Source organism: Mesoplodon bidens, assembly GCF_964165515.1.
Source record: "Mesoplodon bidens genome assembly, chromosome: 10".
NCBI lineage: Eukaryota > Metazoa > Chordata > Mammalia > Artiodactyla > Ziphiidae > Mesoplodon > Mesoplodon bidens.
The window spans coordinates 57,354,920-57,367,717 of record NC_138172.1 but is presented as its reverse complement, the minus strand read 5'-3'; the positions used below and the strand labels follow the sequence as shown (position 1 = coordinate 57,367,717).

Below are 12,798 nucleotides of genomic sequence, written 5' to 3'. Positions count from 1 at the left end.
CAGTGATGAAGGTGAGATGAAGGCTTGAGGGGATAGCAGGTCAAGAAGAGGGCATTTTATGATAAGAGAAAACAGAAAGGGAGCCACTGACACTGTAACAAAGAAAACAGATGGAAGGCTGAACCTTGGCAAGGAGGAGGGTTTTCTTCAGAAATAAGAAGGGACGCAAAGGTGCATGATAATCCGAATATTTCAAGCGACAAAGAAAATACGAACACTCCTACTGGGATGGCTTCAGTTTTGCCTGTAAAACAGGTAATGATGTAATCTGATAAGAATGACAGGGGTAGGAGGGGTCTGGGTATGAGAAGTGGAGATGGTCTGGAACAGTCACTGTGGATCCTGCAGTACTGATTCACCAAGAGAGGAAGGGAAGGCCTCGCGAGGGCAGAGGCGTGCTGACATTTGTTGGCACAGGTTGTAGTAAACCCCAGCATTGTTACGTGACTTCGGCCAAAAATTCTTGGCAACTTAAGATGTTAAACAACTGCTCCTCTTTGTGGACAGAGTGCCAGGAGGAGAGATTCAGGGAGCAACCCCTTCTATGGAAAGACTGGAAATCAATGGGAGGTTTGGCTTCATACGTGTTTTGATCATAAAATCCCATAAGCAAAGAGGTCATGGGATTCTTTCCTTTAGAGGGCAATCCAGTCAACCTTGTTCCAGCCCATCAAGAACTAGATTAAGAAAGGCAATACTTTAGATGAAGATTAGCAGAGTATGACACAAGGGCCATCAATTCTCTGAGCAAACATGTCAAAGGCAAATATTTTGCTAACTTCTATAAGTCAAAAAACTAGACCTTCTCCTAAAAATCCACCTTCTTCCATGAATAGTTATATTAATATTATATACACAGTGTTCTTACCCAAGCTGAGGCCTGTGGGGTGTACAGGGGCTATTAATAATGACTTGCAGACAAGGAGCTCATGGGGGTGACCCAGGCAAAGTGCAGCACATGGCCCACCCTCACCATGCATGACCCACGCAGCTTTTCTCACAGGAGAAAAGGAAAATTCCCAGAAAACTGTGAGCAACCAGGACAGAAAGCCATTTGAAGTATGCAATATATTCAAATGACTGTGGTTGGCTAAACTAGAACAGCACAAAGACAGCTTAGAATACGGAATGAGGAAGGGAGTGACTCTTCTAAAGAAAAGATTGAAGCCATCATGAATCACAGGAGACTCAAATCAGAGCAGGCTCTGTAGCTGGCTAGTACCAGAACACTTTTTTTTTTAAATGCCAAGTTTGGAAAAGATGGTTATTGGGGTAATGAAATTATTATTATTATTCTGACTCAAATAATAATTCATCAATAAAACTGAATCCAAAATAAAAGAGCTTCAGAGTGGTCTGAGCATCCCAGTAGCTTATCAGGACAGGGCATAAAAGGAGATACTTCTTAGGAAAAAAAAAAATCTGTGCAAATGACTGAAGCATGTATGAATAATAAGGATAGTAAGAATGCTCTTTAGATATTTAACACTGGCAAGAAGAAACAGTAATGGTTCATAAGCAATTTGGAGGCTTCTCCAAATTGATTGGGCAGTGGTTCTGCCTGTGTTCTCAAACTGTGGTCCCCTGACCAGCAGCATCAGCATCACCTGGGAAAAGTTGTTAGAAATGCAGATTTCCAGGCCCTCCCCAAACTTACTGAATCAGAAACTGTGGGGGCGAGTGCCAGCAATCTTTAAGTCTTCCAAGTGTTCCTGATGTACAGAAAGTTTAGGAACTTCTGCTTTATAAAAGCAGCTATCTTAGCAGCTGAGACTAGGTGGAACAACTTTCACGATCCAGGTGAAGTGTTAGGTAAGCCTTTCTTTAGAGCCTCACTGCTAAAGCACTAAGTTCTTGCTAATCAAAATGTGGGCCATGAACCAGTGGCCTCAGCAGAATCGTGGGTCTCAGGGTACAACGACAGAATCCACATCCGCATTTACAAGATCCCCAGGTGATTCCTCTGCACTTTAAAGTTTGAGAGGCACTAAACTACGGCCGCACATTTAACTAACTAGTGAGAGGAGGGGAGACTCCTGCCTGCAGGCACCTCCTCTGAGACAAGTGGGAGGCCCCTTGCTCACCTCTAACTCAGGGTCTGAGGCTGGACTCTGGGACAAGCATGGCTCTGGAGCAGCTACCAAAGCTGCAGCCCCTGCCTTTCCCACTCACTGCCCCTGGAGCCCCCTGAGGAAGCCCCCACTTGTCGCTGCTGACTTTGACCTAGTGAGCTGCTTGGCATAAACATGCTCGAATGTGTGGCCAAGTGTACACATCTCCAAACTGACTATAGTTTAAAATGCCAGGAGGTAATGCAAGCATAGACCCGAAGTTCAATCCACTTCATCCCATAGGTAATAGAGTAGAAATATACAGGTGTTTTTGTCCCCATTAAATCACTTCTCTCCTATCATTTTAAATAGCAGGTGAGATACTTCCCAAATTTGGAAACTACTGAGTTGTGAGAGAGGAAAAAAAAAAGTTACCATGCTAGCCCACCAGGGTTTTTTTCATCTTCAAACAAGTAAAAAATATTTTTATTTTTTGCAACCAACCTGATAACATGGATCCCTCATTAGAAGTCTCAGACAAATTAATACTCTCAGAAAATGAAGACATGGGGCTTGATCAACCCACTCTCTGAAAGAAGAAGACAAAAGAGAACATGTTTGTTCATGTTTAAAGGCCAACGTGACAGTTCATGAACAATGCAAGAAGAATAAAAAACATCTTTAGGAAGAGCATTAGTTTACCTCAAACACTCTGCAGTGGGGACTGTTATTTGATTCTTGAACACTTGACCCATTTTAATACAAAACACATAGAAACTGTCATTGTCACTACAAAGTAGAGGTCCCCAAAATTATTTGGTTCTCAGGGCCCTTACTGACTCACGGCAGTCCCTGACCAAAAGAAATAGCTAAAGGGTTCAACTTTAAAAGACTTGATACCCTGATAACTTAGTATCCATTTGAAAAAAATAATACACAGACACTAAAAGAAAAGTATTTTTATTTTATTCTTAATCACATTTACTTACTAATGGGGTGTGTGCACCTGTGGACACTAAACAACTTCTCCAGCCTTGGAATCAGATCTAACACCATTACCTCCATTCCCTCTTCCACCTGACTTTCCCAGGGCACTTGCTTTTTATCACAGTAACCACTGAAAACCCAGCTACAGAAAAGTAAGCCATCATCTAAGGGAAGGCAGTACAATCTAATGTGGAAACTGTAACTACCTGAGTAGTTTGCACTGTGTCTGACAGATGTTGTGTATCATTGCTGTTTTCCTTGAAATTTAAAAATATCCCACAACACCCCTGAGGGTTCTCTGCAGCCCCCAGGGCACTTCAGCGCTCCCTGTGGGAAACATCGTGATGAAATATTTTCTTACACCTTAGATCAGTCTTCCCGGAAGCAGACTCTTCCATGAAGACTGGTGTGCGTGTGAGTGATTGAGGACACACTCTTGGGGAGTCCACCTAGAGTGGAGAGCAGGGGTGAGGAGTGGGGAAGCCAGTGGGCAAGGGCCCTTCTGTGCCAGCCTCACCTCCAAGGACCCCCCACCCCCACGGAGGCAAGCACCCTGGCTTTCCTGCTCCCAAAACGGCTGTCACAGTGTGTGGGGGGTGGGGCTGCAGCAGGGACGAGGGGGCAAGTTCTCAGGCACTGCTGCTCCCCGGGCCTGCGGGCAAAGTGGACTCAAAACACCAGAGCTGGGGTGCCAGGGCCCAGCCGCTCACATGGGTGCTGCCACCCAGTCCTCGACTGAAGCCCGAGTCACAGGGGCCACCAGCATGGCTGGGGCTCACTGCAGGCACGGCTCGCTCAGTGGGTTCCAGCTCGAGGGAGCAGGGTGCTCGGCGTGGCACCCCAGTTGCTCTGGGGTGGGGTCATCGGCACACCCAGCACTCATCCCAGCTGCTGTGCCTCCGCGAGCAGCTTCTACTTCACTGCTCAGCTGCTCTGTGCCAGTTAGAGTTCGTAGTAAAAAAAAATTCAAACTGGGGAAATTTTTCAGGCTGCTCCAGTGTTGCCACTCAGGCTGCAGAGTGTGACTGCGAAGGGCCTTTCGTGGCACTCTGTGAGTGTGCTTCTGCCCATGAACCTGTAGGAACAGAGCCCAGGCTGAGGCCGGGACCCACGGCTTCCTGAGTCTCAGCTGACAGCTCATCTGAAACTGAATTCATGCCCCGCCGCCCCCCACACACAAACACGCCTCACCCCTCCAGGCCTCCAGTTGATCAGACCGAAACCCTGGGTGTTTTCTCACCTCCTCTACCTCCCCCACATCTTTCATCCAATCCCTCAGCACATCCTGTCTGCTCTACCTTTAAAATATTTCCCCATTCCCACCACTTTGAGGTAGGAGATAGATGGGCCCCTGGGCTGAGCAGCTGGAGTTCGTCAAGCAGAATAAATTGGAGCTTTGTTTTCCCTGGACACGCCAAGGACAGAGCTAGTGGCAGGAGCTGAGCTCTGAGGGGGAGTAAAGAGATAAAACGACCACATCTATCACTACTGAAGTCAAGGAAACCTCCCTGACTGCACATGCGCAGGAAGGCTCCTTTGGGGTCAAAAAGGTGCGACATCATCCCATAACAGGTGCTGTCAAACCCCCGTTAGCCTCTGCACTGGAATCCATCTTGGCAAAAAGATGTGCACACATATCGGGCAGGGCAGTAGGACAGGTCAGGTGTGGGGAAAGAAGCGAGATAACTGGCCAGAGGAGAAGGAAGACCCAGAAGAACCGCCCCATATAAATGATTTAACCGCCTCTTTATTGCATTCCTCATTCAGGAGGATGCCCACACCCTTTCTCTCCAGGTGTGTACTCCTGTTTTGCTTCTGTCTAAATACACTGTTTCTCTGTGTGTTCTCCACATGTTGTGCTATGTCTCTAATAATAAACTTTGTACCTGTTTTTGCCTCCTTGATTCATTCTTGCTTTCAAGCAGGGGCAAGAGCCAGGGGAACTTTGCTTCTAGCCTCCAGCCCCTGCTGGACTAGCAGCTAGGATTCCTGGTTTTCATTCAGGCTATGCAGCTCCAATTCCTAGGCAGGGAAATAAGATCCCGCTTCAAGACCACTCACCACTGTCTCTCTAAGATCAACTTCTCACTCCCTCGTCTTCTATGACCCTGGTTCAAGCCGCCATCATCTTTTGCTTGAACTATTGCAAAAGCCTCCCATCTGGCTTTCTTGCTTCCATCTTTGTCCCCAACTTCAATCTTCACACGTCTGCCAAGGAGACAAACACCCTCCCCTGCCCTCGTCCAACACTTCTCCTCTCACTCAGTCCTCATGGCCCCTGAGGCCCTACACGACCCGGCCTCCCCACTGCCTCTCAGACCTCATTCCCCCTGCTCTCCACTGCCCCCATCCATGCTCTCTCAGACACACTGACCCTCTCATAACATGGCTGGGCTGGGCTGGGAACCTGTGCCTTTTGGTGCTTCCCATGAAGCAGCCTTCTGTGACTTTTTAACACTGGAACCTCCCATACAACTATATAGATGTCCTCCGACATGACATAAGGCCAGTCACACGCAGTTGTTATAACCAAAGTGTATGTCAAGGTGCAGAAGCCACCAACACAGCACAGCCTGGACTCCTGAGGTGAGGAAGGGGGTCTGAGCACTGCTGAGGACTGGACCTGCCTGCATCACCTGCGGAAGTTAGTCCCTGCCAGGTGACACGTCTTACATTGCCCTCCAAACTAGCCTAACAGTGGCACGGGGTGCAAATGTTAACAAAAACCTAAAACAAAATGTGTCTGCTATTTCATACATAGCCAAGAAAAACAGAGAAAGATAATGGAAGCTACTTTGGACTAGAATCCACATAATTTCTCCCACCCTCTCCCACCTCCACAGCTGAGCTGGTTGTACATCCAGCAAAGTTAGGATACTTTAAAGATCTGCCCCTCAGTCAAGTGAAGAATTTACTTGAGCTGCAGTCCCGAGCCAACCATTGCTTGGCTTGTCCGATATTGATCCTTGACATTTGGTGGGAAATTCAACTTTGACTCTTCCACAATCCTGAGAAATTCAACTCTGGCCCAAACCTGCCCATCTCAGACCTGAGTGCACAAGACACACCCTCCTAGAAGGCAAGCCAGACATCTGTGGTTCCTGCCACTGGAGGTGTCACCCCCAGCCCAGCCCCCTTACACTCCGCCCCAGGCCACTCACTGTTCCTTCCATCTACTAACTTAGCTCATGGGAAGGAAGTTGGAAATATGCTTTTCCCGTAGCCTTATATTCACAAGGATGTTTGACTGCTTCTTATAAATTAGAGCCCCCAGCAGAGGCCTGGCTCTGCAGATGGAAGTTGAGCAAGATGTCCCAAGAACATCACTGGCTGGGAGTCACTCCTCCTGCCATCACCAAGGCTCCTGGCAAGAGCTGCCTGCCACAGCCACCAGCAACATCACAGCCCTCCTATAGCCAGGGCACCATGACAGTGACACCTCTGCTATGGAGACAAAGCTCAGTTTCTTCTGAAAATAAAGGCAGGACTCAACCCATCTAAGGCCTGCAGCCAGGCAGAATTATCCAAGGCCACAGTGGGAAGCTGCACTGTATTTCATCCTAAGTTCCTTGTACTGGGAAAAATAATGCAAATTTGAAGTACATTTTGAATTTAAAACAATCACCTCTGGGAACACTTGTAAGGATGTGGTTATTCTGAGGCTCCTATTAGAGAGAGAATACCTTTAATCTCATAAGTAGAGGGATGGCGCATGACTAGTTTCCCTTCCAGGTGCTGGGGTCAGCTAAAGATAGCGTGTAGCCTGCAGTACAATGCAGACACTACATCCCAAAGATCTAAACAGGAATAATGATCCAGTTGCAAAAGCTGCTGGTAACCTCCCGAGGTTTAATGCTGGCTGCTCTTCATTATTTAAGAGGAAAAGCCATGGGACATATTGAGAGATGACTCACACTACAAATACGTGTGTACTTGAAATTTTTCCTGTTAAGAATATACAATTTCATGAGGAAAGTCCAAGGCCTTGCGAATGTTTTTTCACATTAAATATGAAAAGGTTTTTTGTTCTGTTTCTTCTCACCTCTAAAAAAAGAAAAGAAGAATAATTCCGGAACGGTTTTTGTTTTGTTTTTACCATAAAAGGAGTGTAAACAAATGAAGAGTTCCAGAAAAGTCTCAAAGTTCTGTTCCAAGCAAATGGCATTTTTTTTGTTCTACGATTTAGGAACTGTGGCCCAAAGCTATTAATATTTCTATGTGATTCTGGCCTGTTGTAAATGTAAATAGAGTTCCTGGTGTCTGGGTCCTGCAGGGCTTCCCCTCTGAGCACTGACCTCTGAGGAGCAGTTGTTCCCTCCATGGCTTCCAGCCCTCAACCTCCCCCCTCACCCAAGGACCTGGGTCACTGGCTGGAGCTCTGCTGTTCATGGGGAATGGCATGTTCTGTAAGGTGATATAGAGCTCTGTTTGCCAAGAGTCGGGGGACTAGGAAACACACTGAGTCTAGTGTAAGCAGAGGATTACAGAGAATAATCATGACGGACTCTAAAGATGGCTGCCTTTGTTTGACTGAGGAGGAGCCAGGTGACGGGTCCAAGAGCGCGCATAGGTAGCAGAGCTGGGCCCTGACTCCCAGGCCAGGGCTCCCGCATCCCCCTCCTCCACCTGGCACAGGAAGGGGCTCTTAGACACGTCTACTGAGGGGGCAGGCATGTTCTGCACAGTGGTGAGGGGTCTCCTGAGGTAGCTCTGAGTGTTTCCCTGGAGGCTGTGTTCCAATAGAGCAGCTGCACAGCAGCAGATTCATGACCAGGCAAATATTTATCCCCTCTTGTGACTGAACTTTTGCCACTGCTTTCACAGGACTATTACCACATGGCAGTATGACCAGGCCCCATGGCCTTTGTCCACGACCACTTGCCACATCGCTTTCGGCATCAGATGCCATATTCTGCTATCAGTATAAAAAAAAGAGAAGGAAAAATGGTACCACCAGAGACATAGCATTTGAAAAGAGAAAGGGTAGTTGGGGTTTCACCATCCCATGCAGTTGAAGAAACCAGTATGTGATATGAGAGTCACAAAGCTGCAGGACTGAGCACTGAGAGTCACACGGTCTGGGGTTAACTCCATCCAGGGGCTGATGCAAATGCCAGAGGTCACAACCTCAGCTGGCTCTCACCCAGAAAAAGCAGCATCTTCAGAGGAGGTGTTATTTAGATTGCCCTTTTCATTAACGCACAAAACAACCACCACCAAAAAACTACCACCTTTCACTAAAAATTTAAAAGTGGAGAAATTCAAACCTGTTTCAGTATAAATATTACCTCAAATTCATACAACAGAGCCCTATTTTTTTGGATAGTTGTAAAAGCAAAATTCACATCAAAATAGACATATAAAACTTAAAAGGAATAAGAAAACGTGAAGAAATGAATTATAAATGAGTATTCAAGGAATCTTTGCTGACTTGTTCCACTATTCTTTTTTTTTTTTTTTTTTTTGCGGTACGTGGGCCTCTCCCGTTGCGGAGCACAGGCTCCAGATGCGCAGGCTCAGTGGCCATGGCTCACGGGCCCAGCCGCTCCGCGGCATGTGGGATCTTCCTGGACTGGGGCACGAACTCGTGTCCCCTGCGTCGGCAGGCGGACTCTCAACCACTGTGCCACCAGGGAAGCCCTGTTCCACTATTCTTAATGGGTAGTGTCATCCATTAAACCTGGCCCAGAAAAGACACCCAGTCAGAGGTCCATCCAATTCGTCATGTTGGTCCCAAAAGTCAGACAGATACTGAGTAGAAAGGAATGTTCTAGCTGTTTCTTCTCCATGGCTGGTGAAAGTTTCAGAGATTGAATGCTTTCAGATATTTGCTGATCACCTCCTGGGAGCCAGGCACTGTTACACGCCCAGGACTATAGCCTGGACAAAACCATGACCTTGTGTTCACAGAGGTTACCATTTAGAGAAAGAAGACCAATAACACACACAAACAAACAAAACTGCACATCAGGTGGTGACCAGAGAAAAACAACCCTAAACTTAAGGGTTCAGGGAGTCCTGAGAATGCTATTTTAGGAGAGTCAGAGAAGGGTTTTCTGATACGGTTAGCATCTGAGTGAACTGAGGAGTGAGTCAAGGTCAGAACAGCAAAAGAGTTAAGTATCTAGTTCCTGAGCAGGAGTGCACTGGTTTGTGCAAGGAAGCCCTTGGGGGCTGGAAAAAACTGAGCAAAGACAGCGTAATAGGAGCTGAAGTTACAGAGGTGGTAGGAGCCAGTTCTGTAGGTCTTTTGTAGAATAGGAATAGGGATTTTGGACTTTCTATTCTGGAAAGTCATGGGAAGGCTTTAAGCAGAGGACTGACATTATGTGACAGAAATTCTGAAAAGACCCTTTTGGATGTGATGTTAGGAACACCATACCATAAGGGAGTCAAGGGTCAAAGCCAAGAGCCCAGTTAGCCCACTGCAACGGTCCAAGCAAGAGACAGTGGCAGTTAGGACTAGGTTAATAGCTGGGAAAGACTCAAGTTGAGAGGAAGGCAAGTTGAGTAAGAGAAATCAAAAGTCCCGTTTTTGGCATGTTAGTTTTGAGATGTCCAAACAAGTCCACCAGTCAATACGTGGAAGAAAAGACTAATTTATAGTACTTTAGTCTCTCAAAGCAAAGCTGATAGAGGAGTTCAGGAACGGGTGGACTTTCATAAGTGGGGTTTTTTGGGGACTGATGGATTTTAGCCATGGAAAGGGGATTCCTGGAATGTGTTCCAGCTTACTCCCTGGCTCTCAGAAGCTCACGTACTGATGGGAAGTTGTCACTTACTGATTTGGTCAGGTTTAAAACAGGTTCTGGTGCTTACATGTGGCCAACAAGCAGTCCTTTCCTGGGAAGGTGGGAACATTTTAATTTCACGCCTGTTAGACATCCAAGTGAATGAGTTTCACAAGAAGCAGTAGTAAATAGTAGAAAAGAGAGAACATAATTACTCAAGTGACACTTTTCTTTTCTTTTTTTTTTTTTTTGCAGTACACGGGCCTCTCACTGTTGTGGCCTCTCCCATGGCGGAGCACAGGCTCCGGACGCGCAGGCTCAGCGGCCACGGCTCATGGGCCCAGCCGCTTCGCAGCATGTGGGATCTTCCCAGACCGGGGCATGGACCCATGTCCCCTGCATCAGCAGGCGGACTCTCAACCACTGCGCCACCAGGGAAGCCCAAGTGACACTTTCTGTGGGGTAAACCTGAAAACCAATTTTAAACATATTGGGTTGGCCAAAAGGTTTGTTCAGTTTTTTCCGTAAGATGGCTCTAGTAGCACTTAGTTGTCTTTAACTTCATTCGAAACAATTTTGTTAGATTGTATGTGACAGCTGTCATACCAGCATGCATTTAAAAAAAGACATCAAAATTGGCGAATTTTTGTGTAGCCATTTTAATATTGAAGATGGAAGAAAAAAAAGCAACATTTTCAGCATATTATGCTTTATTATTTCAAGAAAGGTAAAAACACAACTGAAACGCAAAAGAAGATTTGTGCAGTGTATGCAGAAGGTGCTGTGACTGATCGGACGTGTCAAAAGTGGTTTGCAAAGTTTCGTGCTGGCGATTTGTCATTGGACGATGCTCCACAGCTGAGTAGACCAGTTGAAGTTGATAGCAATCAAATCGAGATATTAACTGAGAACAATCAACATTTTACCACATGGGAGATACTCAAAATATCCAAATTAAGCGTTGAAAATCATTTGCACCAGCTTGGTTATGTTCATCACTTTGATGTTTGGGTTCCCCATAAGTTAAGCGAAAAAAACCTTCTTGACTGTATTTCCACATGCGATTCCCTACTTCGAAGTAATGAAAACATTCCGTTTTTTAAACAAATTGTGACGGGTGATGAAAAGTGGATACTGTACAATAATGTGGAATGGAAGAGATCATGGGGCAAGCAAAATGAACCACCACCAACCACACCAAAGCCTGGTCTTCATTCAAAGAAGGTGATGTTGTGTGTATGGTGGGATTGGAAGGGAGTCCTCTATTATGAGCTCCTTCTAGAAAACCAAACAATTAATTCCAACAAGTACTGCTCCCAATTAGGCCAACTGAAAGCAGCACTCAATGAAAAGCATCCAGAATTAGTCAACAGAAAATACACAATTTTCCATCAGGATAACGCAAGGCCACATATTTCTTTGATGACCTGGCAAAAACTGTTACAGCCTGGCTGGGAAGTTCTGATTCAACCGCCATATTCACAGGACATTGCACCTACAGATTTCCATTTATTTCAGTCTTTACAAAATTCTGTTAATGGAAAAAAATTTCAATTCCCTGTAAGACTGTAAAAGGCACTTGGAAGAGTTCTTTGTTCAAAAAGATAAAAAGTTTTGGGAAGATGGAATTATGAAGTTGTCTGAAAACTGGCAGAAGGTAGTGGAACAAAAGGATGAATACATTGTTCAATAAAGTTCTTGGTGAAAATGAAAAATGTGTCTTTTATTTTTTCTTAAAAACCAAAGGCACTTTTTGGCAAACCCAATACTTTGGCTAATAAAGAACCAGAGAATCAGCAAGGTGGAGGAGAACACAGTACCAGTCAAGGTTGTGCCTCAGCCCCTCAGTTACTGGATCTCTCAAATGAGGTGGAATGGATTTTGTCTTCAGGGTCCATTCCAGCTCTAACTGGATGACACTTTTGTGTGTGCATATATACATATAGTGTGCGTGTATACACAATTTAAGTTTGGGATAAACTCTAAATAACATTTTAGGAGAAATTAACATGTAAGAGCTAGATATTTCCTCCAAGTTAGGAATCAGCTTGAGGCCTATAAGCTTATTTTCTTCCTTTCTATATTTAATGTTGTGAAACTTAGAACAAAAGGGAGACAAAAAGACAACATTCTAAAGGATGCTACACTGCACAAAAGCACATACAGTTGAGGAGATTTGTTCAAGATGGCAGAGTAGAAGGACGTGCCTCCCTCTTGCAAGAGCAACAGAATCACAAGTAACTGCTGAACAATCATCACAAGGAAGACACTGGAACTCACCAAAAAAGATACCCCACATCCAAAGACAAAGGGGAAGCCTCAGTGAGGTGGTAGGAGGGGCACAATCACAATAAAATCATAGCCCATAACCATTGGGTGGGTGACTCACAAACTGGAGAACAATTATACCACAGAAGCCTAGCCAGTGGAGTGAAGGTTCTGAGCTCCACGTCAGGCTTCCCAACCTCAGGGTCCAGAAACGGGAGGAGGAATTCCCAGAGAATCAGACTTTGAAGGCTGGCTGGATTTGACTGCAGGACTTCAATAGGACTGGAGGAAACAGAAATTCCACTCTTGGAGGGCACACACAAAGTAGTGTGCACATCAGGACCCAGAGGGAAGGAGAAGTGACCCCATAGGAGACTGAACCAGACCTACCTGCTAGTTTTGGAGGGTCTCCTGCAGAGGTGGGGGGTGGCTGTGCCTCAACGTGGGGACAAGGACACTGGCAGCAGAAGTTCAGGGAAGTACTCCTTGGCATGAACCCTCCCAGAGTCCACCATTAGCCCCACCAAAGACCCTGTAGCCTCTAGTGATGGGTTACCTCAGGCCAAACAACCAATAGGGAGGGAACTCAGCCCCACACATTAGCAGACAAGTGGATTAAAGTTTTACTGAGCTCTGCCCACCAGAGCAACACCCAGCTGTACCCACCACCAGTCCCTCCCATCAGGAAGCTTGCAAAAGTCTCTTAGATAGCCTCATCCACCAGAGGGCAGAGAGCAGAAGCAAGAAGAACTACAATCCTG

The 12,798-nt window shown here is 46.0% G+C and overlaps 1 protein-coding gene across 1 annotated transcript in view; it reads right to left on the bottom strand.

Moving 5' to 3' along the window:
• Window positions 1-12,798, bottom strand: part of NEK10 (NIMA related kinase 10) — a gene marked incomplete at its 3' end in the record, with an annotated part of 225,272 nt that overhangs the window by 178,035 nt on the left and 34,439 nt on the right. Inside the window, 1 exon segment of the mRNA XM_081247364.1 lies at window positions 2,556-2,640. Coding sequence (XP_081103490.1) covers window positions 2,556-2,640 — 85 coding nt within the window.